This window comes from Brassica napus, chromosome A1 (assembly GCF_020379485.1).
Source record: "Brassica napus cultivar Da-Ae chromosome A1, Da-Ae, whole genome shotgun sequence".
NCBI lineage: Eukaryota > Viridiplantae > Streptophyta > Magnoliopsida > Brassicales > Brassicaceae > Brassica > Brassica napus.
The window spans coordinates 22,120,765-22,148,544 of record NC_063434.1 but is presented as its reverse complement, the minus strand read 5'-3'; the positions used below and the strand labels follow the sequence as shown (position 1 = coordinate 22,148,544).

General features: G+C 31.7%; 5 protein-coding genes across 6 annotated transcripts; 4 read left to right on the top strand and 1 right to left on the bottom strand.

Moving 5' to 3' along the window:
• The first annotated feature begins 979 nt into the window (after positions 1-979).
• Positions 980-4,166, top strand: LOC106364668 (ethylene receptor 2-like). 2 transcript variants are annotated; one of them, XM_048736976.1, is made up of 3 exons: positions 980-1,485; positions 1,621-3,411; positions 3,489-4,166. In XM_048736976.1, the coding sequence occupies exons 2-3, from the start codon at positions 1,624-1,626 to the stop codon at positions 4,041-4,043; spliced, it is 2,343 nt and encodes a 780-aa protein (XP_048592933.1). In that variant the 5' UTR covers positions 980-1,485; positions 1,621-1,623; the 3' UTR covers positions 4,044-4,166. The 2 variants fall into 2 exon arrangements, with proteins under 2 accessions (XP_048592933.1, XP_048592928.1); XM_048736971.1 differs by having other exon boundaries at positions 982-1,485; positions 1,580-3,411.
• A 1,558-nt stretch (positions 4,167-5,724) lies between these two features.
• Positions 5,725-18,402, bottom strand: LOC106448360. The gene is made up of 6 exons (XM_048736963.1): positions 18,284-18,402; positions 9,644-9,741; positions 9,479-9,566; positions 8,018-8,176; positions 7,104-7,166; positions 5,725-7,023 (listed from the first exon to the last, which is right to left on the bottom strand). Exons 1-6 carry the CDS (start codon positions 18,311-18,313, stop codon positions 6,883-6,885), a joined length of 579 nt encoding a protein of 192 aa, XP_048592920.1. The 5' UTR covers positions 18,314-18,402; the 3' UTR covers positions 5,725-6,882.
• On the top strand, positions 12,621-14,870 carry LOC106378622. The gene is made up of 6 exons (XM_022708838.2): positions 12,621-13,286; positions 13,369-13,508; positions 13,817-13,982; positions 14,172-14,270; positions 14,366-14,464; positions 14,549-14,870. The coding sequence occupies exons 2-6, from the start codon at positions 13,390-13,392 to the stop codon at positions 14,717-14,719; spliced, it is 654 nt and encodes a 217-aa protein (XP_022564559.2). The 5' UTR covers positions 12,621-13,286; positions 13,369-13,389; the 3' UTR covers positions 14,720-14,870.
• Positions 18,403-19,748: 1,346 nt separating the features above from the next.
• LOC125577062 lies at positions 19,749-21,446 on the top strand. The gene is made up of 4 exons (XM_048737770.1): positions 19,749-19,789; positions 20,223-20,336; positions 20,424-20,511; positions 20,617-21,446. Exons 1-4 carry the CDS (start codon positions 19,749-19,751, stop codon positions 20,743-20,745), a joined length of 372 nt encoding a protein of 123 aa, XP_048593727.1. The 3' UTR covers positions 20,746-21,446.
• A 4,727-nt stretch (positions 21,447-26,173) lies between these two features.
• On the top strand, positions 26,174-27,572 carry LOC106378614 (CASP-like protein 5B3). Its single transcript, XM_013818720.3, has 3 exons — positions 26,174-26,625; positions 26,964-27,096; positions 27,177-27,572. Exons 1-3 carry the CDS (start codon positions 26,495-26,497, stop codon positions 27,369-27,371), a joined length of 459 nt encoding a protein of 152 aa, XP_013674174.1. The 5' UTR covers positions 26,174-26,494; the 3' UTR covers positions 27,372-27,572.
• The last annotated feature ends 208 nt before the right edge of the window (positions 27,573-27,780 follow it).

Below are 27,780 nucleotides of genomic sequence, written 5' to 3'. Positions count from 1 at the left end.
CCCTATAAACAATGATGTTTCCGAAGACAGTAGCACAATTCTATGGTCTCCTTTGATCTGTAGTGTTAAACCATAAAAAAAAGTTAACAAGTAATAATAATAATAAATAAGCCAATCTGGTTTCAAATATTTACTCATTACTCATCAGATTCATGTATGCTGAAGGAAACATTAAAAAGATCTACGTTTCGTAGGTCCCTCATATTAATCAACTTTTAAGCGTTATTTTCATTTCATTTATTTTTTGTTTGGGTGCTATTTGAGTAATTATGATATTGATTAGACTAATTTCATCGCTATCCTGCTACTTATGTCCCATGGCTTATGTCAGTCCAAAACGCAGTGATTAGTGTTAGATTTTGTGATCTTTTGTTTATTATTATTACTCTTTACATATAAGCATATCAATGGACCAAAAAATATTTAAGAAAAATTTCCTTCGGGTCTTTATTTAATTTAAGGGTATTTCTTTGACTACCACTTACCAATTTATTAAAGTATATTAGGTTCCTAGATTCACGTCATGTGGCTTGTTGGTTTCCAACGCTGTATTTTACTCATTTATATGAAATTTTTTAAAATTATATTCTCATTCTTAGGATATACGGGATTTGATAAATTCAAAGTTCCCACTAAATTTTTTAATTTACAGCTTATAAATTACATAAAAAAATATATTTATTTCCCCAAAATAAAAATAAAACTGACAAGTGGAGATAAATAACAGAAGTTAACATTTAATATATTATTTTTGTCTACAAGTGAATATTAGTTACATGTATACTACATTATTGACCCCCAAAAAAGAAATTAGTAAAAATAAAATAAATAAATAAACAACTCAGAGAAAAATACAAAACTGCGTCCAAGTTCGGTTCATGTAAGAACAAGTGGGACCCAACAGTTTCCCAAATCTAAAATAAAAAATCTCCAAAACCTTCTTCTAAAACCAACGGCTCCAACCTTTACTCACACATGTATTATAAATTACACTTTCCTTTTTATTCTCCAATGGCGGCTTAAGGAATAAAACTCCGTCACTAATCTCAGAACCTGAGTGTCTACAAATCACAGAACACGGAAACAACTTATAGAGGTCTAAAACTCGCTAAGCATCTGAGCTGAAGACTTGAGAACATCTTTCAAGTACTTATCTTCTTTGCATGTTCTCTCTCCGGCTTATATATATATATATATATATATATATATATATGTGTATAACATATATGTACATGTACGTGCACCACGTTTTTATATAGGTTTCAGATTTGTCGCTATCTCTCTCTCCTCTTTTTAAGATTCTTTTTCTAGATTTGTTCTCTCTCTCTCTCTCTCTTTTTTTTTTTTCCGGTCTCGTCGTTTTCGTTCATCGGAATGCCACCGAGTAATCGAAGATTATCACACGTTGCTGCGCTGGAGTTTTATAAGTTCGATCAGATCTGAGAACGGAAGACAGTTTGGTCTTAATAAAATCATGTCTTTCAGGTACTTTCCTTCTTTGCATGTTCTGTCTACTGTTAACCCACTTTTAAAGTTTTAATTTTTAACATTTTTTTTTCTTTTTCATCGTTTCTACTAGTTATAGAGATTCATTGGTTTAAGCATTTTCATGGGAAGAAGAAGATGATGGCGAGAGAAGTAGCTTCTGGGTTATTGATACTATTCTCGATACTGATCTGTGTTTCTCCGGCGGCGGCTGGAAACGGCGGCGGGTGTAACTGCGAAGACGAAGGAGTAAGCTTCTGGAGCACAGAGAACATCCTCGAGACGCAACGAGTAAGTGACTTCTTGATCGCAGTCGCTTACTTCTCAATCCCGATCGAGTTACTCTACTTCGTGAGCTGCTCCAACGTCCCATTCAAATGGGTCCTCTTCGAGTTCATCGCCTTCATTGTCCTCTGCGGTATGACTCATCTCCTCCACGGTTGGACTTACGGTCCCCACCCTTTCAAGCTCATGGTGGCGTTGACCGTTTTCAAGATGTTGACCGCTCTCGTCTCCTGCGCCACTGCGATCACCCTCATCACTCTCATCCCTCTCCTTCTCAAAGTTAAAGTTCGAGAGTTTATGCTCAAGAAGAAGGCTCATGAGCTTGGACGTGAAGTTGGTCTCATTATGATTCAGAAAGAGACCGGCGTTCACGTCCGTATGCTTACTCAAGAGATACGCAAGTCCTTGGACCGTCACACTATTCTTTACACCACTTTGGTTGAGCTTTCGAAGACTTTAGCGTTGCAGAACTGTGCCGTGTGGATGGAGAATGAAGGTAAGAGTGAGATGAATCTGACTCATGAGCTTAGAGGGAGCTCAGGGAGGAGTGGTTATGGCTACTCTGTTTCTATGCACGATGTGGACGTTGTTAGGGTTAGAGAAAGCAATGATGTGAATATACTAAGCGTTGACTCGTTGATAGCTCGAGCTAGCGGCGGTGATGTTAGTGAGATTGGACCGGTGGCTGCCATTAGAATGCCGATGCTTCGCGTGTCGGATTTTAAAGGAGGGACGCCTGAGTTGATTCAGACATGTTACGCCATACTTGTCTGCGTGTTACCTAGCGGACAGCCTCGGGACTGGAGTTATCAGGAGATTGAGATTGTTAAAGTCGTGGCTGATCAAGTAGCCGTTGCGTTGTCTCACGCAGCGGTTCTTGAGGAGTCTCAGATGATGAGGGACAAGCTCGCGGACCAGAACCGGGCCTTGCAGATCGCGAAGAGGGACGCGATGAGGGCGAGCCAGGCGAGGAATGTGTTGCAAAAAGCGATGAGCGAAGGGATGAGACGTCCGATGCATTCTATACTTGGTCTTTTGTCGATGATACAGGACGAGAAGTTGAGTAATGAGCAGAAGATGATTGTTGATACGATGGTGAAGACCGGGAATGTTATGTCGAATTTGGTCGGGGACGCTATGGATGTTTCGGACGGTAGATTTGTCACGGAGATGAAGCCGTTTAGTCTGCACCGCACGGTCCGTGAAGCGGCTTGTTTGGCGAGGTGTTTGTGTCTTTACAATGGGTTTCGGTTTACGGTTGATGCGGAGAAGTCTCTGCCTGATAATGTAGTGGGAGATGAAAGAAGAGTGTTTCAGGTGATACTTCATATGGTTGGTAGTTTAGTAAAGCCTAGAAAGTGTAGAGAAGGATCCTTTTCGTCGTCGGTGATCTTTAAGGTTTTCAAAGAAAGAGGAAGCTTGGATAGGAGTGATCAAAGATGGGCTGCATGGAGATCACCTACTTGTTCGGCGGATGGAGATGTGTACATAAGATTCGAAATGAGTGTTGAGAATGATGGTTCAGGCTCTCAATCATTTGCTTCTGTTTCGTCAAGAGATCAAGAAGTTGGCGAAGTGAGATTATCTGGTTATGGGTTAGGACAAGATCTAAGCTTTGGTGTTTGTAAGAAAGTGGTGGAGGTATGTTTCTATAGCTGTCGTTATTAGTGTGGGAAGAAAGAGTATTTATCTCGCATTCTTTTATAACCTATGTGCAGTTAATTCAAGGGAACATCTCGGTGGTCCCTGGATCGGACGGCTCACCGGAAACCATGTCACTGCTCCTCAGGTTTCGACGCCGGCCGTCCATATCAGTCCATGGAATAGGGGAAGCACCGGCTCTAGACCACCACCTTCACCCTCATTCTGATTCTCTATTACGTGGCTTGCAAGTTTTATTAGTAGACACCAACGATTCAAACCGGGCGGTTACGCGTAAACTTTTAGAAAAACTTGGCTGCATTGTAACCGCGGTATCATCTGGATACGATTGCCTCACTGCCATTGCACCTAGCTCTTCCTCATCTTCCTCAACGTTCCAAGTGGTGGTGCTTGATCTACAAATGGCAGAGATGGATGGCTATGAAGTGGCCATGAGGATCAGGAGCCGATCTTGGCCGTTGATTGTGGCAATGACCGTGAGCTTGGACGAAGAAATGTGGGACAAGTGTATGCAGATTGGGATCAATGGAGTTGTGAGAAAGCCGGTAATGTTAAGAGCCATGGAGAGTGAGCTCCGGAGAGTATTGTTGCAAGCTGACCAACTTCTCTAGTTGATCTAAACTTGTCATCTACATTCAAATTTTTACAACATTGTTTTTACACCATATATTAAATGAAATATCGAAAGAAAATTCCAAATTGTTATATTATATATACCACCAATATTACTATGATATGTATATCTTGTCTTTTTGTTCTTTTCCTCTTTTGGACCCTACGAAATTGCATGTGAATCTTAGTATTTTGGTAGGGTAAGACCGCAATATAATATTAGAAAACAAAATTGTTCAACTTTATGAATACCTAGTTAAATAGATCTTTCATAGTAGGTCACCACCATCACATTATCACGTTTCTATGTTCAAAATAAAACATTGCTATGCTATTATTTTCATATTTTGTCAACTTCCTTTGTTCTCTTTATATCTTTTTGGAAATAAAATCAACACAGAACACATCAATAGAAGCATGTGACATGCTGCTTTGCTTAGATGTCTTCTTTAAGTAAAAGTTTCATGAATATTTGCGACTTATTTATCTGTATTTCTGTCTGCCACTTTGTGAGCTTTATTAGTTACCAGTTGATCAATATATATTAGAAAATGTTAGATGCATGCCCCCTAGACTAGTGAAGATTAAAACTAAACTGCACATTCCTCGAGCCTATTAAACTATAAAAACTGCATAAAATAAAGTAGAAATGGATTGGATTTGCAGAAAGTAAATCTAGGGAGAGATGGGTTTACACATCTGGCTAGTATATTATATAATCAAACCCACTTGTGGTAATACATTTGTTTCTTCGAACCTGACAATCTCTATAGAATACTATTAATCATTAGTACAAACTTAAAATACTTATTATTTGACAACTACAGTAAAACCCCTTATGGCAGATAGATGGCCACTCTTCACTTTACATTCAACTTTTGCGGACGCATCCTAACCATCTCGACTAAAATAGTTTTGAGAAAAAGAAGAAAAAAAAGAAAGAATTAGACCAACAGTATAAATGAATAAATTTAAACAGGCTCTTTATAAAAAATGCCTCTTCACAAGTAAAAGTGAGACATATATTAAAATTCCATATATTTACTCAATTTTATACTTACTTCTAACATTTTCTTCTGAAAAATCTTTTAAGATATTTTATTTCATTCTTGTATTGCTTTGTTTGAATATAGGAGGCTATATGAAGCATAGATGATAATGGCTTGAACAAAAAAAAAAAAAAAAAAAAAAAAAAAAAAAAAAAAAATTCCTAGTCAAAAGAGCCGACTAAGTGATGCAATTCGCAGAATCAAGATCCCGGAATGTGAATGTCATATCAGTTGCACACTAGCAAACAGTAAATATGTTCGATGTATAATTCATTCCCCTGGCACTTGAACAAATACCGAAAGGGCCCGAGTCATGTGTTATATAATGTGATTTTTATTATAAATACCATATTTCCTCTGAGAGTTTTCTAAAAATCTGTATTATATTATATGATTGATATCATATGTTTTGTTTCAAAGTATGTAATATGTATATCTTATCATAATATATGATATATAGAAATGTAAAACATATACATAGAAATCTGTTTTCCCCGTGACCACTGGTTGAAAAGATAGGAAATCAGAGTCTTTTTACCGGGAAAATATATATTCTCGAAGTTAAATTACAACACAGGGAACATACACACTAGATAATAAGTGCACAGGTTCGGATAACATGGTCCTTGTATATCCAAAATATTGTATATAACATAAGTCTTGTCTACTTCTTATCCCGTCAATGACATACGATAGAGATGGTTTTCCTAACAATTACATGTCTTTATCTTTATCTTCTTGTTCATTACTAGAGCCCTTTGTCCCTTTCTAATCACCAACTTGATTTTCAAAACATTAAAACAATACTATACCAAAGCGTTGGTGGTAGTACTAGGACCTGAATTGTGTTTTTTTTTTGTGTGCTGCGGATTCAAACCTCTTGTCGTAGGACTGATTATTCTATAAATCAAAAAATTTTAATACTTAATTTGAGTTTCAGAGGGATTATAGATATAAGACCCAAACTTACTTGAATCTTATAGTTTAGCTTTTGGTGTATTTATATATCCGGCAAAAAAAGAAATATTGTCACAAAAAATCAAGTATATCAATCAGGATTTAAGAGCTAAGTACAAACTATATAGAGAAGGAATATGAATATATAATCAAAGAACAGAAGCACCGTATATATTCACTACCAATTTTACATTTTTCCATTTGATTTGTTCTCGAACACCTGACATGTTTGAATCTCTATTCAGATATATACATTTATAACAAACTAATATTCAAGATATAGAATAAGAAGGCCCAGAACCCATGAGCCTGCCCATTAAATATTCTATCAATATTAAAACAAACAAAACAAAAAATGCATTTTTGCACACAAACAAGCAATTCCAGTAATAAATGAAACCCTCCAACATTGACAAAGAAAACACCAATGCACTCTCTACCCAATCTCTCTCTGATTGCATGTCTTGTCTTCATCTCCTAAGAGCTCTCTTGTTAGTTGGCTTTATTAACCGTTTTCAAAAAATATTTCCGAGTAGTAACTATACTGAACCATGATCACTGAATTTAACCTTATCCAAGGTTGGAGCAAGTAACAACGGAAATTTTAATTCCACAATCGTTTTTTTTTGTATGCAGACAATACCAGAGATTAGAAATATTCACATTGTGTTACGTTTAATACGGTGAATAATTTAATACATGAACCAGAAAACATAACAAAATGCAAAACATTTGATCGAGAACTGATATCAAAGAGCGGTCTGATTAACCAAAAAAGAAGGTAAAATACATAGTGTGAACTGCCGGAATAAAGCAACAGAGTTTGTGAAGTTCAGTTTGCTTTGGCTTTGGAAGTAGAGGGCTTGTCATCTTCCTTTTCCTTCTCCTCCTTGCTCTTATCTGCCTCGTCGAGGTTGTCAATGTCATGCTTCAATCCAATGTAATAGAGCAACGCCCCGATTAAAGTCAAGTTCTACGAGTCAATAACAATCTTTGTTGATCACGTAAGACCAATATGTGTGATTTTATGCGGTAGCAAAGCTAATTATTAACCTGAGTGAAGTCGTTCAAGTTGGTAGGGAAACGAATAATAGTTGAGAGGATTTGCGTTGCCAGCTGAATCAAGAAAACATGTAGTGAGATTACAATCTTGTGCAAAAAGATTCAAGATAGAAATATATGGTTGTACCAAGAAGTAATAGGGCTGGGCAAATAAACCGAATCCGAACCGAATCCGATCCGAAAAAAATGAATCCGAACCCGACGTAAATACCGAATGATCTTGTTTTGTGGTATTTCGGGTTATGGGTATTATCCGAACCGAACCCGAATCTAAATGGATATCCGATAGAACCCGAAACATTCAAAACCTCGAAAAGATCTTGTACCAAACATGATCTCAATTCCTAATATTTATCTAAAATACTCTAAGAAATATTGAACACCTAAAATACTTATCTATTACATGAAGGTTGATGGTTGAAGATGGCCGTTGAATCTTGAAATATTTAGATTTAAATTTTGTTTTCGTTAAACAATGTTTCTCATTTCATGAGAACTTGATTTTCGTTTTATGCTTTTATTTATTTTGTTTTCTTTTTATCAGTAAATATGTTTATTTTCGTTTGATTTTGAATGATCACGGTTGATGTTCCTTATTTTTGAATCAATTTTACTTAAGTTTTGGTTACAAAATAGGTACAAATCAGGTATTTTAAAACTGAAAAACTAATTTTACTCATGTTTTGGTTATAAAATAGGTAAAAATCAGATACTTTAAACCGAAAAACCGATTGGGATCCGAACCCAAAAATATATTGGGTTGTACCGGTTCTTTGAAGATTTACTAACTCCGACCCGAACCCGATAGAACCCGAACCGGTCCCGAACCGAATTTTCATATAATCCGAATGGGGCTGATTTTGATAAACCCGAAAAACCAAAACCCGATTGGATAAAACCGAAACCCGATTGGGACCCCGAATGCCCAGACCTAAGAAGTAAGCTGGGATGGATTGTCCAAAGATGAACCACAAGGCTGCGGTTCCCTTTGCGGTTATGAGCGAAAACTCTAAAAGTCTAACATCGAATGCGACCACTTGCATCCCGGAGTAGAAAGTGAGAACCTGATGGAGAGAAGATATTTAGAATAAATATCTTATTTATTTAGTGTTTTATTTAGAGTATTTATTATTAAAATATTTATCTCTAATGTTTGAGGGTTTCTATGTTTTCTTATATATAGCCGTTTAGGCTTAAGTTTGTATGGAGATTATTGATATTGATATTTTATAAAAGAGAGGTTTGAAACCCTTTATTTCCTTGTTACGGCTAGAAGTCGAGAGTACTCAACGAATCAAGAAGATTAAGACTTTGATCCTAGGTATTCTCAGACTAAATAAGATTCATTGTGTTATCGTAGCTTCCACTACATCAGTTGGTATCACAGCCAGCACTTTGGTTTCTTAATCAAAGTTCGATCCAGACATGTTCATCGAAGGTACGTGCTATTTTGTGGATTCATATCCATTTAATTTATCTGAAGATCTTTGTGAGGAGTTCAGAGAAATTTATGGCGATCCAGTTTATGACACATATGATGATGAGAATTTGTGTAAGAGGATTTATGGTCCTCCAATCTATGACGACTATGTTGCTATCGTTACGGAGGAAGACGTAGATGGTGTGACCGTAAAAGATGATCTTGCTCTCCCAAAATTTGAGTTAGGTCTCGCAGGATGCAACAATTGGGAAACTCAGAGGTTGATTTGGGCTTTTCCAAAACAAAGCCCAATTGAAGGCTTGCTTAGAGATCAAGCTTTTAGATACAAGGGTGAGTTTGTGAAATTGATATGTACTCTGTCGGCGGCTGTTGCATGGGACAGTGATATGGCGCAGGGACATGTTCTTACGTCTTGTTATATTATTATGGAGAGTGCACGTATTCCACAATTCTTCATGGCACGTCTGATACACCGTTATACAAAACTCAATATTGATGAAGTATGTCAAGACTGCTTACTTGCGAGTCAAGAATTTTGTTATTGGATGGCTGGAAAAGACATATTATTTGAAGACCACGGTTAAGATTCGAGGACGAATCTTTCCAACCCGGAGAAAATGATGGAGAGAAGATATTTAGAATAAATATCTTATTTATTTAGTGTTTTATTTAAAGTATTTATTATTAAAATATTTATCTCTAATGTTTTAAGGTTTCTATGTTTTTTTATATATAGCCGTTTAGGCTTAAGTTTGTATGGAGATTATTGATATTGATATTTTATAAAAAAGAGGTTTGAAACCCTTAATTTCCTTGTTACGGCTAGAACTCGAGAGTTCTCAACGAATCAAGAAGACTTTGATCCTAAGTATTCTCAGACTAAATAGGATTCATTGTGTTATCGTAGCTTCCTCTACATCAGAACCTTAGAGCCATATTTGGTCATCACATTTACTAGTGGTCCAACTGTTTTCTCGAGCGGCCCACCACCGCCACCAAAATGATCAGCATAACTAACATAGATCGTGTATCAAGACTTGTGATGTAGAAGCAAACTAAATGACTCCATAATGTACGCTAATATTCTTACTCTTGGACAGCAGAGATGATAAAGACAAGGGCAAATGCCATTCTACCAAAAAATGCAATTGCTGGCATTGACCTTGTTAAGGTTGTGCACATCATGTTCTTGACGTTTGACATCCTCGTATTTTGTTCTTGATGTCAATTTTAGCTATGAAATCTGATTAAGATAGTGGTAAAAATACGAAAAACGTCAAATCATCATGGAGAGGATAAGGAAGTATCTTGATGAGAATCATTTGTTAAGCCAAGAACTCTAGAAACACAATGGTTTTATTTTTCTTAGAAAGCATAACAGTAAATTATTGTATCATTTCTTTATTTTTTAATATAAGAAACAAGAAAGGATGTTGATTTTTTAATTATAAGAAACAAAAAGTAAAATTTTTGATGAATCTGTAAGCAGCAACTTACAAGGAAGAAGTTGGTTTAGTCATTAGTCGTAATATGAACAAACACCATTATTGATGCAGACCGGCTTGTGGAACAAAAGTCTTAATGTGTTCCTTATTATTTAAATGTGTTTTTATCTAGAAAGGTGAGAAGATTTGGGTATTTTTGAAGTCAACGTTCACAGAAAAGACTCTTAATTAAAATAAATAAAATGGTAGAGATGTGCGTTGCATAACCAATTGTTGAGAATAATTAAAAGTACTATTTAATAAAATGAGAAAATCGCATAAAAAGCCTAGAAAATAGAATCTACACAAAAAAAACTTTAAACCTAATTTTTTTTACTAGCACTTTAAACTTTCAAAGTGATATTTGTGTCACAAAAAATCTTCGATATGGCTTATTTATTCATCAAGTAAAAAAAATAACATGTTGTACATGTAAATGTGATGATGTGTCTGTTTTTTAGAAAAAATAATTAATAATTAATAAAATAAATAAAAAATCAGAAAATTAAATAAAAATGGAAAAACTATGTAAAAATTCAGAAAATTAATTAAAATTTCAAAAATAAATTAGAGTTAATTAAAATACAGAAAATTAAATAAAAATTAAAAAACTAAATAATATTAAATTAAAATACAGAAAATTAAATTAAAATACAGAAAATTAAATAAAATTTAGAAAACTAAACAAAAAGTAAAGAAAAAATCACAAAATTAAAAAAAAAAATAGAAGATTAAAAATAGTTTTTTTAATTACAAGATTATTTTTCAAAGAAAACAAACATATCATCACAATAACAATTTCAAACATATGAGTGATGTTGATGGTGGTTTCTCTCATAACTATTAACAATGAAGTTTTGACATATCTCTAATGATAGTTTTTAACATCATTGTTAAAAATGACGGTAGATATGTCAATAACGATGTTTTCGTCATATCTACTGTCATTTTTAACGATAATGTCATAAACGTCACTGTCAATGTTCATGAGAGAAACCACCATCGTTATCAGTTTTATATTTGAAATTGTTATTGTCAACGATGATATGTTTGTTTTCTTTTAACAATCTTGTAATTAAAAAAAACTATTTTGATTTTTTTTTAATTTTTTTTCTTTATTTTTGTTTAATTGTTTTGAATTCTTATTCAATTTTCTTTATTTTAATTTAATCTTATTTATTTCTGAATTTTTATTTAATTTTCTGCATTTTAATTAAGAGAAATTGCCACAAATATCATATTCATAGTATCACTTTTCATGTCTACACTAATCACTTTTACACTCATTTTTAATGAATGATAAAAGACACTTATACCACTAGGGTTAACTAATCTAAACTTAGGGTTTAGAGTTGAGGGGTGTGGTAAGGTTTTTGGAATCTGAAATTTAGGATTATAATAAATATATAAATAAAAAAAGAATTAAAAATAGTTTCAAAATAATTTTCGATTTTCAAAAAAAAATTTGAAAAAAATTCAAAAACAAATTCAAAAAAAATTATAAAAAGTTCGAATTTGAAAAAGTGTAATTCGAAAACATAAAAAAAAATATTATTTATTTATTTAAATAATGATTTATTTTATATATATAGAAAACAAAGGTATAAGAGTCTTTTGCCACTTAATGAAGAATGCATTTTGAGAATGTCCCTTTAGTGATGGTAAAGATGAAAAGTGGTACCTTGAAAATGGTAAACATAAAATTTCCCCTTCAATTAATTCTAATTTATTTTGAAATTTTAATTAATTTTCTGAATTTTTATTTAGTATTCTGATTTTTATTTAATTTTCTAACTTTTTATTTATTTTTTAATTAAATAATTATTTTTTTTCAGAAAAACCGATACATCATCACATTTTTACATGTACAACATGTCAATTTTTTACTTTATGAACAAGTAAACCAGGTTGAAGGTTTTTTTGTGATACAAATATCATATTGAAATTCTAAAGTGATAGTTAAAAAAATTTAAGGTTTAAAGTGTGTTACTTTCAAAGTTTTTTATGGGGTTTTCTTAAATAAAATTATCACATTATTGGTTAAGTTGGATACAGTGGCACCATTATAACTAGTTGTCCGCATATAATCCCTACATGATATGATTTTGAATATAAAACAAATGATTGGACAGATTACAGCTAATCATCATAAAATAATGTAAATCCAGGGTACACGTAGCCATTTTATATGGTAACATTTGAAACTTAACGACACCACTTTTTGTGTTAATTGGTCAAAACCAATTATGAAGAGGCACAAGTCAATAACTCATCTTCAATGAAAAGATATATAACAGAAATGGTATTTATATAATTATGCGAGTATGTATGTACAAATATTAATAAAATATGATTAGTTAGGTATCTTGTCTGTCATGATCTATTTTTTATGATAAATTATGAAGACAACGCCCAGTAGTGATCTTAATGTAGTTCATGTGTTTAACGTGGAATCTATCTTCAAACCAAACTAAATTAAACCAAGATTAAGCACTGTAATAATAATTAAAAAAAAGAATCATTAAAACCGCAGATTACAAACTTACAATTGGATCAATTTTTCTTATTTTCTGATCTTTTGTAATATACAAAACAAAACAAACAGAATTCACAAGGATAGCTAGATTTCAAAATAATTACACAGCCTACCTCTTCACACTCTCTACTTTCGTTTTTAGCAAACCCTTCTATGAGTTGTTGTCTTCATCTATCAACTCTTTTTGCACGTAAAGAATTACAAATGATTTGGTTTTGTTGTTAAACAAATGTCCATTGCTTAAGTCTGGCATGTTATATATCCAAGTGTCGATTGCCTAGAGGCAAGAGCTGTTACAGTCATTGTTTGTATGTGTTCGATAGGGATTACTATATATGTTGGGATCAAAATAGTTTATTTCCCAAAGTTAAGTGTCGTGCTTTTTGCTTGATAGCACACCAAGTACACAGAGATGTAAGAATGAGGTATTAAGCTATTCTTAATGGTGCACCATATACAGAACTACAGCTGTCAATGCAGTCTGATGTTGTTCTAACTTCTTCATCTAAGTTTCTTAAATTTCAAAAGTAAAATCTTAAAACAGTATACTCACTTTTTTCTTGTAATTGGTGTAATTAGTATAATTATTCTCGAGTTTAAGCAGGAAAAAAACGCCTAGAACGTGCGAAGTGCATCCACCTTTTCTTCTTAAGAAGAAGACCGAGTCGCAGTTATTCTTATAATTCAATCATCTTCTCATCACCAATTAAAGAGTAAGGACTTTCTTTCTATACAATCATCTAAAGTTCCCAACCTACCGTCCTCATCATTATCTTCCTCTGGCTCATTTGATAGGATACATAGTAAGAACCAGAGATGGACTTTGTGCAGAGAAAAGTGAACAATTTAGGAAGTAAAGTTGCTACTTTCCCGTATATTGAAACTATTGGAAGAGCTCTCTTTTCCTCTTCCTTCTTCTTCTCTGCTTGGCATGAGTAAGACTCATCAACTACATCCTCTGTTTTCCTCTTACCCTTTTTAGATTTAATATCCTCATCATAACAATCTTAATTAGAATTTTAATAGAGATTGATCAGGTTGATTTCTAGATTCCTATAAACATTGGAAGATGGTGTGAAATTTAATTTTGGTAAGGTATATCTTAGGTTTTGTAGTAGATGGATATGTGTCCATATATTGACCGCAACTCATGTCTGATGTGAGACCTCTAACGGTATCAGATCCTCCTCTCAATTTATGATTTGACTCAACTAGAGCTTTTTTTTATCTTTGTTATATTTAGTTACATGGAGCTCAACTCCAATTGGGAAGGAGCACAGGATTACTGGAGACCGAAGTTCGGATATTCAGGAGACCAGATTAAGCATCTTATGGCTATTAGTATCATAGTGAAGACGCTTGGTGGACTTGTCTTCATCTATGGCAGCTTCTTTGGAGCTTTCCTCTTGGTACTTACTCTCAGTTTGCTCTTATTATATTCTAGAACCAATTCTAATTAGAACGAGATAACAACTTCATAAGTATATATATATATCTTGGAATGTAATGGAGTTCCTTATAATTTGAGCTTCATCTTATAGTTATAATAGATCTCTTGGTTTCATGCCAAACCAATCTGTTTCCTTGTTGTTATATAGCTTCTACACCAATTCATTGTTACAATGATCCATCACGATTTCTATAGTCATCGTGTCGACATTGAACAATTTGGACTCCTTTATCTCAAATTCAAAAGGGTAAGTGACAACATCTATCTCTCTTTTTCAGCCACTTTGGTTTCTTTTGAATCTCACTTTTTTTTCTTTCTAATCCTGTCGGTTTGTTTGTTAAGATCTTGAATGAAACTGTGTCTTACGACACCGTAAACAATTTCTACAAGTCAAACTTTGACGAGCAGCATGTTGAGAATGTCATATCAAAATTCCGTGAGGTGTGTTCTTGCGGCCTATATATGTGTAATAAGTTGCACATAACGAAATGTTTCGGCTGACTGAGTATGATTTGTTTTGTGTAGCTTACGGATCAGGCAGCTACAAACTCTTCGTTGTTTGGACATGCCGAGTTTGTTCAGCATCTCTTAAGCTTCATCAAAGGATTGGCCGTAGTAGGGGCATTGCTCTTTTTCTTGACAATGAAACACAAACTCAACAAAGCTAAAAAAGAATCCAAAGTAAAAACTGACTAAAACTAAGCCCACTTTCTTTTGTTTTCGAAACACAAGCCCACTTTCTAATATTACTTTTCGTTAAAGATTTCATTTGATTCCCTTTGTCTTTATGTTTTAGATCTAAACATGGAATCATTTTTTGCCTAATGAACAAACACTATCTATCTCTCTTTCATTATCTACTAGTGGTCTAGTAGCGCCGGGTTCGTATGTTTTATTATTAAATAAATTTATAGTTTATTTTGTAGTATTAGTAAAGAAAATATGTTCAAAAATATGAAGGTGAATGTATATTAAAAGATAATGATATCTTTCTGATTCATTTGATAGTGGTAAGCGACCGTAGTGTATTAGTTTGTTTTAAAATTGCTTAGGACAATATGGAATAGTATAACTGGTTATGATTGATCAATAAAAGTATAAAAAAAAGCTGATAGTCGTAATAAAATAAATTCAGTTGAAATTTAAACATGAATTAAAGTTGATGTTCCAAAAGAAAAAATGTAAATGCTTTTGTGTTTTTTATGATTATCTTGTTTTAAGGAAAATAATAACTTATTTCATCCTCTTAAAATAGTAACAATTTTCGCATACATTGTTTAAATATGCAAAACTATTTTCATGTTGGACAATTGTTGGTTCCTAATTAACCTTAAGTGTTTAATAATGTATATTGTTAATGTTCATATTACAAAACTATTTGCTTGCTTAAGAAAGTGGACAAAATAGCGACAGACCAAGCATACAAATTGGATATGCATGTAGTTTGCGACCAAGCATATGGAGTTATATAAGCTAAATGAAGCATGTACATATAAAAACTTTCAATCCATTCATGAACACATAACCGCTTACACAAAACTGGGGCACATAAACACTGGAAGTTACATACAGACACCAAATATACAACAGAAAGAAAAAGCTCAGCCAAGAACACAAAAGGGAATGTTACTATCTTTTCATTCAACCGTCAAATAAGGCCCTCAATCTCCGTCAAACTTGATCCTCCACCAGAGGAGCGACCATCGCCATGTCATCAGCCGACAAGAATTAAACAACCACTGTTAGGTTAGCAAACTTATCTAGCCTTAAAGACCTCAAAGCAAGCTTTATCGGGTCATGGTGACGACGTAATTCACACCTAAAGATACAAAAACCTTTTGAATTTTCGCATCCCATTATCAGAAACTTGTCTTCCTCTGTTAAATGTATCTTTTTAATCTCCTGGCTCTTCTATGAGTGGATATCATGACCCTCGTGATAGTTTCATGTCATAATCGCTATGCCATTTAAGTAACTGGCATCGTCAAAGCCGCCACTTCCTTTGACTTTCTTCTTTACGGTAAGTAGATTGGTTTGTGGTCTTGAGACATGTCTATGGCTTCACCATTCCTACAGATAACAGCTCTGCCATCTCCCGCATTTGCAACCATTGAGTGTCTGGTTCAGAAACAGAACAACAATCATGAGCAACCAAACCTACACTTAAGATCAAATCTTAGTGATTCTGAAGACGGGTTTGGTCGAAGCTAACACAAATACCTTCCAAAAATAAGGGCAGCAAGAGCTGAGGTACCAGGTACCAGAAGAAAAACCTGAGAAAAGAGCCTCTGTTGCAGTCCTTTGCTAAAGCAAGATCGGCCTGAAGAAACGCATTGCTCAAAGAACTCTTGACTTATTCGACATATATACTGTTCAATTCCGTTTTTTTCTTATATAAGGTGTGTTGCTTCATGTTTTCTATGAAGACATCTTTTGATGAATCTAAGAACATCAAATTCAATTCCTCTGTCACAGAGCAATCCCACAAAACCCAACTGAGGAAAAAAAATAATTTATATTGGAGATACTTACCGAAAGAGAAGTGGTGTGAAAGATTGTGTATTATTGGGGGCTTTGTCTCAGAAGGCTCATTCTGGTTTTTGGCATCAACTGAAAACCATAGATCATATCATAAGATCGATGAAGTTAATCACAACAAAGAACAACAGATACTAAAGTACTTGATAAATTAAATCTGTTCAGCTATGAGCTTCCTAAGTTAATTTAAAAGTATTTTTACATTTGCATCTACATGCAGTTCATACAAAAAAAACATATACTTCTCAGTCCAGTCTTATGGACATAGCTAGTCAAGCTCGCAACAAACTTTGAAACTAACTCTTAGTAGGAAAAATATTTACATCACATGAAACTGAGACAGAACCAACTTATTGAAGAAAACAGAATCTTACCCTGCCTAATGGTCTCCTACTTTAATGCAGCTGCAGAGAAAGCCTTCTAAATATTATAAACAGCCAACCTAAAAGGAGAAAGAGAAGAAAACAAAAAAAAAAACACTTTAGCAGCAAGAAAAAAAAAACTGTTTGCGTCTCAGCCCTCTAAGCAACACATGAACGTAAATAGAAAGGATGAAGAAACATACAACTCGAGCTGCAAAGACACTACAACGCTGTGGAGCCTGGTATACAGTACGGTCCACGATATTATACGATGCTATAAACTTGTCTGGACAATCGCAGTAGCATCACTGATCACATACTCTTACGCCTGTCATCTTCCTGCACATAAAATTATAATCGTGTTAAAATCAAAAGATCAATCCTTTGATCTCTTGATGTCCAACACTATCCCCTATAAAAAACAAAGAAAAAAACACTAAAATTTTGAAATCGAAAGTAGCAAGGAGATGATAACGAAAGTTAGAGAGTGATCGAGAGGGTGAACGGATCGGAAGACCTTGGAGACTGGTCCCTGTTTTTCAAATCCGCAAGAATGTTGAAGGAATTAGCCATTCTCGGAGTGGGTAATTAGCAGAGAATTTTCTTCTCGATTTGGTGAAGTTGTGCTGTCATCGCTAGGAGATTTATAGTCGGAGCCTCCGTCGGTTTAGTTGGGAGACGATGAGTCCAATTGAATGTTTTGAGAGTAGGAGGTGGGGGTAATCACGTTACAACTCGGATTAAAGTAAGTTTTAATGCAAATGAGAAACGTTATAGTGAGTTGATCGACGGCTTCGCAAGGATGCTGAGCTAGGAATGTTAAAGCTAAGAAGCTGATGAAACGCCCTACACGTGATTGGTCTGAACAAACGTCTTGTAAAAGTCCAAACTCCAGAAAACTATAATAACAAAAGACAAAATAAGAGGCCCAACACTCAAAACGTAAAAAGAGCAAGCGTAAACCAAAAAAAATCACCTGCCACGTGTCTAATTTTGCCCATGCTAAAACGATGATGTGGAGGAAGGAGGAGAGAGACAACTCTCCTTTATTGTATAAGATTCCATGTTGTTTTTACTTCAATCGTCATTACTTCAATCGTGACTAACGATGCTTTAATATTCACGCAGAAGCATAGCAGTGAATATTCTAGTATACATTGGCACATTGCAATCGAAGAAAAAGAATGAGGAATCTAAATATTTAAATTACACGAAAAAGACAAATCTCTTCACTTTTTTCAAATTGACGCTATTTGAAACAGTTATATACATATATAAATATATATAAGGAAAATCGCATTTTAAACTTTCGGAGTGTCACATTCTCGTATTTTAAGCACTAAACGTTTTTCACTAGCACTTTAAACTTTGAAAGTGACATTTTTATCATAACAAACCTATAACAAACCTCCAATAAAGTTTACTTGATTACCAAGTCAACGAGTTGATATGTACTGTTCATTTTGTGATGACGCGTCGGTTTCTTTTTTTTCCTTAAAAAATAAATAAATAAAATACATAAAAAATTCGAAAAAATTGATATTTTGAAAAATTCAAAAAATATAAAAATAACATTTCAAAATTAAAAATAAAATAAAATATTTTTAAAAAAATAATCCAATTATACACCAATAAATATATATATATAATATAATAACTTGAATGGTGATACTAGATTCTGTTTTTTGGTTTTTGATTTTTTTTTTTAATTTTTGATTTATTAATACTTAACTTATTAAATTTTTGTGAAACTAGAAAATATCTCATAGACCACTTAAAATGTTTTTGACCTTAACTAAAATACTATAAGTTAGTTTGAAATATAATTAAGAGATAGAGAGCTATGCCTTTAGATTTGTATATGTTAGGTTTTGGTATGAGTGGAGCTTCTTAGATAAGTAACATATATTTTAGTTTCTCTAAAGTTTGATTAGTTATTTAATTTCAAAGTTATTTACTATTTTAAGAACTTCACTTATAAGTTAATTTCTTTTTAAACAAACTTAAAATTACTAAAATAAATATCATTTTAATAAATAATACAAATAATAGGATTATTTTGAAAATTTAACAAGTTAAGTATTAATAAATCAAAAAAATTTAAAAAAATCAAAAACCAAAAGCCAGAATCTAGAATCACCATTCAAGTTATTATATTATATATACTTATTGGTTTATAATTGGATTAATTTTTAAACATATTTATTTTATTTTTAATTTTGAAATGTTATTTTTTATAATTTTTTGAAATTTTAGATTTTTTGAATATTTTCGTTTTTTCGATTTTTCTATTTTTTCGATTTTTCGATTTTTTTTAATTTCTTTTTAATTTTCTGTATATTTTATTTTTTATTTAAAAGAAAAAAAAAGCGACACGTCATCACAAAATGAACAGTACATGTCACCTAGTTGATTTGGAGGTTTGTTATGATAAAAAATGTCACTTTCAAAGTTAAAAGTGATAGTCAAAAACGTTCAGTGTTTAAAGTGCGAAAATGTGACATTCTCAAGATTTAAAATGCGATTTTCCCTATAAGTATATAAGAGCATGATTATTGAGGGTCGTTGCTCTTGGGTCCTTAATAAACATATATTTGTATGTATATATTATATACGTATATATAATATATACATACAAATATATGTGTATTAAAGGCCCAAGAGCAAAGACCCCCAATAATTCTGCTCTAAAAATCTCTCGGTTAAATAACACAATGGCCGGACCTTACGTATCACAACAAGAATATAAAGAGAGTTAAGCAAAAAAACATATATATATATATGCACATGACAATGTGTTTCAAAAAAAAAATGCACATGACAAGATGTATATTGACCATCTTTGCAGAACTGTTCTTGTTCTACGGTTCTAGCTTAAATAAGAACCAAATATATATTTTTTTGTTATATAGTTTTTCTGGAACTCATCTGTTTTCATAGTATTTAACTATTTATATATGGTAGATTCACAACACGTAAAAACGAATTAGGATCTGTAGCATTAAAAACATCTACTTTAAATCAGTCAAACTAATCTCGCATTTCAGTAATGATTCAGAAATACATTTGGCATAATATTATCAACTTGTAACAAGTCAAACTAATCACTAGTTATAGTATCTTAAACAATGTTGTCACTTATAGTAGGCGTTTACTCTCGTCCTTTTATATATAAAAAACCACAGTTTGTATATTTAATTTTCCATCATTCAATTACCATATAGTCGTCTCTTTGGTGATCATCATCTTCCTTCCTAACAGACTTTCTTTTTCTGTCTAGTACATTTAAACACAAATAGATATACGATTATTTATCTTCCTTACTTCGGGGAAAATATGGAGAAAATGTTGTGTCTTATACATGCCGGTCGAATTGTTTTCGCGTTTGCGTTTATAGTGTCTGCTTGGAGAGAGTAAACACTAATCAAAATATAGATCTAAATGATATATATTGGTTTTTCTTTAATCTAATTGTTAATATTCAATGTTTTTTCCTTAAGGTATGATGATGAACGTGCTTGGTTGGTATTTAACCTTAATGGTGAAGAAGCTGCTGAGGAGTACATAATTCTTGGTATAGTAATGAAGGTATTTGGAGTGATATGATACCAAGTTGTTAAGTATAACACATACGAGAAATTAACAAATCTAGTTTATCTAATTGTTTCATTATATTGATCAAAATATTTTTAGGCCAAGTACATAATTGGTCTTGGTATAATGATGAAGTTATACGGAGGGATATCTTTCCTCTCCACCACTTACCCCGGCGCACTTATCTTGGTATATCAATTCACGTCGTTATCTTATTGTTATGTTTAACCTTGAAATAACAAACCATATGTACTAATTACTAAACTCTTGCATGTTGTTTGATCTTAGCTCATATACCAAGCAATATTGAGCCCGGTTTTGTATGATCTCTACAATCGAGGTTACATACAATTTCGACAATCGTATCAACATTTTCTACAAATCTCTCATCGCAGTAAGAACCATATCCGCGGCTAGACCTGGTGTATTTAATGTATTGATAATATATAATTATAACACACCTGAAATACATGATTAGCTTGTGGAGAACTCAGTTTAAGCAACGCAAGGCACCGGAAATTTTGCGATCAAATAAGCGAGGTGACGAATCTGACTATAACAATTATCATCTCACTATCTTTTACATAACTTTCTTTGTAAGTAACCCGATCCGAGACTTAAGACTTTAATAATCAATTTCTTTGTCGCTAGTTACTATTAAGTATTAACTAACTAGATATGATTATATACAAGTATATAACACAATAGAAATGTATGATCAGTATGTGAACGAGACGCTATCGGTAGATAATGGAGCGTCCGTGGCCATGTGCCACCACGAGTCCATAGATCAGGAACTTATGAGCCAGAAATTTTGCGATCTAGTTAACGAGGTAATCAAGTCTCATTACTTTTATTATCACACTATAGATTACATAATCTTCTGGATCACTTTTTTTTTGCAGATTGAGAGACAGGCTAACTCGAATCCTCTGTTCACACAGAGCAAATTTAACACATTTTTCATGCCCTTCATCAAGGTATATGTTAACTAGCAATAATTGTCGGTTAGCATTAAGATAACAATAGTCCAGACAATAAAGTATCAGAAACTAAAACTGGTTGGATATTCTTGTAGGGTTTTGGAATAATAGCTGCGTTGGTGTTCTTCATTACGATGAAACATAAGTATGGGATGCTCAAGAAGCACAAAACTAATTGAGCCGATATATGGCTTTTCAATTGTGTTTTAAATAACAAGGGATCTCTTGTTTTTAAAGAATTTTTGTCTTGTCAGATCCTGAATGAAATGTTGTCCTACAACACTGCATACAATTCAAATTAGACTTTTATGAGTTACTTTAATACAAATCACACTTTGACCAGCAGAGAATTGAGAAACTTAATTAAGACTTTGACCTGTATTTAACGATTTGTATAGCTTGCGGATAAAGCAATTACAAATCGTTGTCGAGTTTGTTCGATGACCCTTTAGATTCAACCAGTGTTTTTAAAATCGGACCAACGAACTGAAATTTTTTTAGGTCATAGGTCATTGTGGTTCAACCTGGCTTCGATTGATTTAAACCGAATTTAATTATATTTTGTAATAGTATATATATTCTTACAAAGATAGATCTTAATATCAAATAAAATGTTTCAATAACCATAATGTTTAGAATTTTTTTTTTAAAAAATAAGAAAATGAAAGTGTAATAAAATGATAAAATAATTTAATAGTTTAAATAAAAAATCAATAAGAAAAATGAAATTGAAACTAAGTTCTATGTTTGAATTAGGTGAAAGTTGAATTTCTGGATCATTTTTTTCCATTTCTAAGTACATTGCAAAAAAATAACGAAGGTTAAACCACAAGTAAGAAAAAAAAGAGATCATGTAAACTAAGTTTTGACTTGCTCGTGGAATGAGAAGCAAGAATAATTAAATGTTCTGTTCTTTTATAAATTACACAAATTTCAAAAATGTAAATGTTTCAGTTATTAATTTTTTTTAATACTAGTGATCATAAAATAATATTTAAACAAAGTGAAAAGTAGACAAAAACATATCTTGACGTGAAGATTTAAGTTTGTGAATCTTGTAACTTGTGAGTTGTAGAGACATAAAAAAACGAGAAGGCTTAATTAAAAAAAAACAAACAACCATACTTTATTAATCTTTCTGAAGCCCTATTTTTACTTTAGAAGAAAAAAAGTTAATTGTTTTATTAACAAAAATTTAGTTTATATACGAACCAAAGTTTGACTGTTTCATTAGGTTACCGGTTCCTTAGGTTTTAACGGTTCAATATAGATTTTTAATCGGTTCAGCCTTAATTAGATTTTAGCATTACCCCAACCCATTTTGGTATTCGGTACGCGGTTAAAACCATCGGTCCGGATCAGGTTTAAAACACTGGAATCAACAATGAATTGGTTATGGACTCGTAGTAGTAGTATAGTAGCATTTCTCTCTTTAGTGGATATGAATCATAGACACATTCTGAGTAACAAGTAATAAACTAGTTAAAAATAGTTCAACATTAAAAAAAAAACTGAATTACTATAAATAAATCAGCCATATAGCATGAAAAATTTGTCCCATCTTCTCGTTTTGGAATAAGGATTAGAAAGTCCCAAACACACAAATCTCTTGTATATTAAAGGGTTTTTAGTAATTAAACCCCTCAACTAAAGATGAATCGTAAAATAAACCCTCAACTAAAAATCATGTGAAATAAACTCTCAACTTCAATTCCATTAACATATGTTACCCTCCGTCTAAAAAACCGTGACGGAAGGTGACATACGTTAACGGTTTGTAAGTTGAGGGTTTATAATGTTGAAAACTTAGTTGAGGGTTTTTTTTTACGATTGAAAAATAGTTGAGGGTTTTTTTCACTAAAAGTTATTAAATTTTTAAAATCTTTATTATCATTTATATATTGTTTTAGATTGATTTATAAGTCTTTAAAACTAATTTATAAATTTTAATACATTACTTTATAACCGATTTATAAAGCTTCATAAACATTTTAATACTTTTGCATATGATTAATACGGTTTCATAATTATTTTATAAGTTTTTACAGATTCTGCTACTTTTTAGGATAAAATAATCTAACATTATTCGTGATACTACTGAAACATATATTGCAATACAATAGTAATATATCAAATATATTTCTATTGATCAAGAAAACAAACAAAAATATAATGTATTGGAATAAAAATAATCATGTATTATTTTTTGGGATAGAGGGAAAGTATGAGCGAGATGATGAAAATCATGAAAATAAGAAAAAGTGTGTCCTAACTCTAAATAGAAAGATTGACTTCGTGGATGAATTATCCTCCACAATTTTTAAGACTTATATAACTTAGAAAAATTAAATTATTTGATAGTTGACAATGACAATATAAACACACAAATTTTCTTATATCACTATTGCCAAATATCAAATAATTTAATATTTTGAAGTTATATTAAGCTGTAAGTAGTGTTTAAAATTATTAATTTAGGATGTATAAATTAATTTTATAATAAAGTTATGTATTAAAATTTATAAATTAGTTTTAAAGGCTTATAAATCAAACTAAAACAATATATAAATGATAATAAAGTTTTTTTAAAAATTAATGACTTTTAGTGAAAAAACCCCTCAACTATTTTTGAATCGTTAAAAATTAATGACTTATAAGTTTTTAACATTATAAACTCTCAACTTATAATCTGTTAATGTATGTCACCCTCCATCACGGTTTTTTAGACGGAGGTTAATATATGTTAACGGAATTAAAGTTGAGGGTTTATTTTACATGATTTTTAGTTGGGGGTTTTATTTACGATTCATTTTTAGTTGAGGGGTTTAATTACTAAAAACCTTATATTAAAAGATAATCTATACAACCTTTTATCTAAAGATAATCTATACAACCTTTTATCTATGCCACATGGCATTGTTATAATGATTTTAAAATCACTAGAGAATTAATAACTTGGTCCATATAAATATATACTATAATTTTTGTTAAACTAATTATAAATTGATTATTAATGTACAAAAAGATATTTTCATTCTTTTCCTAAAGAAAATCTACATAATTACCTAATATTATTAAAATATACAATTTTGAATAATAAAGATTTGGTGACAATTTTTATATCGTTCTTAATTTTTGTTTAATTTATATTATAAAATAAACTAAATTATCATGTTGACCACACAATAAAAATTTGGATTTTTCGTATATGTTATATTTTGAATTTTTAAAAACAACTTCAAATTACTAAAATTGTTAAAGTCTCACATTTAAAAATTATGATCACTGATTTATATTTTTTGTTATAGCTAGATAGAAATGATCATAAAACGATATGAATATAAATTCTCATTTAATATTTATATTCATATTGAAAGTATATATATTTTAAAACTGTTTAAATGAAATTATATACCATATAAAAATAGATATTTTAGTTCTTAAATTTGTATTGAACAAGTATTGAGAACTTAATATTTTAATTTTGTAATTTACATTTAATTTTAAATACAATTATAAATTACTACATAGATTAAAAGACCACACTGAAATTTTGTTTTCAGCAATTTAAAATTTTTGTTATAAAAAAATAAATGATCATAAAATCATATGAATACAAAGTCTTATTTAATAGACAACTATATTAAAAATTTATACTATATGTGTATGTTACTATCATTTAAATTTAACTACATACCATAAAAAATAAGTAAATATGATTATGTGTAGTTATTTATCATAAAATTATAAATAAAAAAATAATTATTTTGATTTATGTGTTCGTGCCAATTCAATTATATATGTAAAAATTACTTGTTTCTCAAGTATTCAATATATATTTATCATTTTATAATATGTAAAATACAAATAAATAATAGTGTACGTAAAAAAGATTTGTATATTGAATGTTCATCCCGTACAAGGCCTAAATTTTAACTCAGTATACATATCATAAACACACCACAAGAATGCAAAGAAATAATCCTTTCTCAAAAAAAGAGAGAAAAATGCAAAGAAATGCGGTTTAAAAAATTAAACTAAAAGTTTTTTAGAAATATTGATCATTTTTTGAAAGTTTTATATTTTGTAATTGTAATTTTGAAAACGCAATAATGTAAATAGTTTTCAAGTTGATAACTAATTTTAAATATATTCAAATTAACTTTAAACTATAATTATTGTGTAAACTATAAATGGGTGATTTTAAATCATTTTTTTTTCTCATTTAAATTGTAAAAATTCATTAATAATTTTAGAACTAGCAAAATAATTTTTTGATCTTCTAATCTTTTCATCATATTAGTTTGATTATGTTAATATATTATCCAATTCTTATTATTTTATCTTTGAAATTTTTTATGAATTATCTGAGTTTATAAAATAGAAAGTACGTCTCTATAACTTTTATATTATTTTTTTAAAGAAATCGTTTATACTATGTTTTCTAGAATTTCTAACTCTAAAATTCAAATTACAAATATGAACTTGGATATGAAGTGGAAATATTCTGAAATTAACCAACCAAACTTTAAAAATGAATTTGCCAATGGAGAAAAAGCAAACTTCCAACAATGCAAAAGTTCAAAGATGTACTAAAAAATACACAGAAATTTGTCAATCACTTTCACCATCAGCTATATTAAACTAATTATAAGAAATTTCCACTTTCCAATAAACAAAACATTAAACACAAAAATGCGCATTTGTTCTTCTTCGCCATCCCTCTCTGTGGAAAAAAGAAAACTCAGAAAAAGTCTTTAATTCTACTCCTCTGATCCTTCAATTGCGTATCCTTAAACCCATTAAACAAAAAAACTCTTTTGTTTCCTCACCGGTAAAACCGTCTGATCTTTCCAGAATCTTGTTTTTTTTTTCTTTTTCTGGCGGCAAGGTTCTGATTTTCTTTTTTTTTTTGTCGGAGAAGTAAACAAATACTATATTTTGACGATTTGGGTTTGTCTTGATTTGGGTTGTTTGAGCCTTGGAAGAGGGAAATGATAGATATCCCTGGAACACCAGGGACTTTGACTGGTCTTGTCTTGAGAATTTGTCAGTGCGTTTTTGCTGCTGCCTCCATTTCTTACATGGTTACCTCCGGTGGATTCTTCAGCTACACTTCTTTCTGGTAATCAACACTCTCTGTCTCTTACCTGATCAATCTTGTTATTGAAATCTAGGGAAGGTTTTTTATAGATCCAATCTTCTTAGAAAATTGCTTTTAGAATCTTTAACTAGTTTAGACCTCTGGACTCTGCTCAGTACCGTGAAGATCTCTGCTTTTTATGTAACTAGTTTTGACATGGAAGACGATCTTGTTCTAGACAGTTATTGATATTGGTTTCTCTCCAGTTTTAAAACATCAAGAAGCTATGTGCTTTTTTGTATTTTCTGTTTCTGATGTAGAGGAAAAAGATTGGAACTTTTAGCTTATTTTCTTCTTACCCCTAGAGATATGGTTTTCAGCTACCTAATTGCAGCAATGGGTTTGCAAGTCATATGGAGTTTCGGCCTTGCGATACTAGACACATTTGCTTTAGCAAGAAAGAAAACGCTTGTTAGCCCGGTTTTGATCAGCCTCTTTGTAGTTGGAGACTGGGTAAGTCCCTCTCTTTCTCTACCAAATGGCCCAAGAAAGCATCAAAACTTTAAAATCATCTTTGTTTGTGTGTGTTTTAGGTAACAGCAACATTGTCTCTAGCAGGAGCCTCGTCCTCAGCGGGGATAACGGTTTTATACTTTGGGGATTTAGGAAAATGCAGTTTTGAAGCAGAGTGTTGGAGGTATCAACTCTCTGTTGCTTTAGCTTTCCTTTCTTGGATCACCATCGCCATTTCTTCACTTACCACTCTTTGGTTACTTGCTTCTGGATAGTACCCCAACCAAGTTCATCACTCTCTTGTACAAGTTCCATATATATACTGTTAGACAAACTCATTTTTGATTCTTTATTTTGTTAATACAAACGATTACATCATTTTTTTTCTTAACTCTTCAATGTATACTCAATTTAAACTAAAATTTTGATGTTATAAACGTTTACTGTTTATCTATATTAACAGATTTTTGAATTGAGCTTGAATGTCATTTTTTTCTGTAAATTTCAGTTGTGGATAGTGTTTGGATCAGAACTAAATCGGGGAATTGCTCCCTATATACATAAAACACACAAATTCACTATCTAACCAAAAACACATTTTTTTCTCATCATTTCTCTTTGTATCTCTTTCTTACCTCTCACTAAAATCTAATTACCATTTTTTGATTATTTGGCAAATAAGCT

Coding starts and splice junctions, on each gene's coding strand:
- LOC106364668 (XM_048736976.1), top strand. CDS start 1,624: ATGATGGCGAGAGAAGTAGCTTCTGGGTTATTGATACTATTCTCGATA. Junction 3,412..3,488: donor TTTGTAAGAAAGTGGTGGAG/GTATGTTTCTAT, acceptor ACCTATGTGCAG/TTAATTCAAGGGAACATCTC.
- LOC106378622 (XM_022708838.2), top strand. CDS start 13,390: ATGGACTTTGTGCAGAGAAAAGTGAACAATTTAGGAAGTAAAGTTGCT. Junction 13,983..14,171: donor TCTTTGGAGCTTTCCTCTTG/GTACTTACTCTC, acceptor GTTGTTATATAG/CTTCTACACCAATTCATTGT. Junction 14,271..14,365: donor TTTATCTCAAATTCAAAAGG/GTAAGTGACAAC, acceptor TTGTTTGTTAAG/ATCTTGAATGAAACTGTGTC.
- LOC106448360 (XM_048736963.1), bottom strand. CDS start 18,313: ATGATAAAAATGTCACTTTCAAAGTTTAAA. Junction 9,742..18,283: donor TGTCACTTTCAAAGTTTAAA/GTGCTAGTGAAA, acceptor TCAAACGTCAAG/AACATGATGTGCACAACCTT. Junction 7,024..7,103: donor ACTTGAACGACTTCACTCAG/GTTAATAATTAG, acceptor ATTGACTCGTAG/AACTTGACTTTAATCGGGGC.
- LOC125577062 (XM_048737770.1), top strand. CDS start 19,749: ATGTATATTGACCATCTTTGCAGAACTGTTCTTGTTCTACG. Junction 19,790..20,222: donor AGAACTGTTCTTGTTCTACG/GTTCTAGCTTAA, acceptor AAACACAAATAG/ATATACGATTATTTATCTTC. Junction 20,512..20,616: donor TTCTTGGTATAGTAATGAAG/GTATTTGGAGTG, acceptor AAATATTTTTAG/GCCAAGTACATAATTGGTCT.
- LOC106378614 (XM_013818720.3), top strand. CDS start 26,495: ATGATAGATATCCCTGGAACACCAGGGACTTTGACTGGTCTTGTCTTG. Junction 26,626..26,963: donor TTCAGCTACACTTCTTTCTG/GTAATCAACACT, acceptor TATGGTTTTCAG/CTACCTAATTGCAGCAATGG. Junction 27,097..27,176: donor TCTTTGTAGTTGGAGACTGG/GTAAGTCCCTCT, acceptor TGTGTGTTTTAG/GTAACAGCAACATTGTCTCT.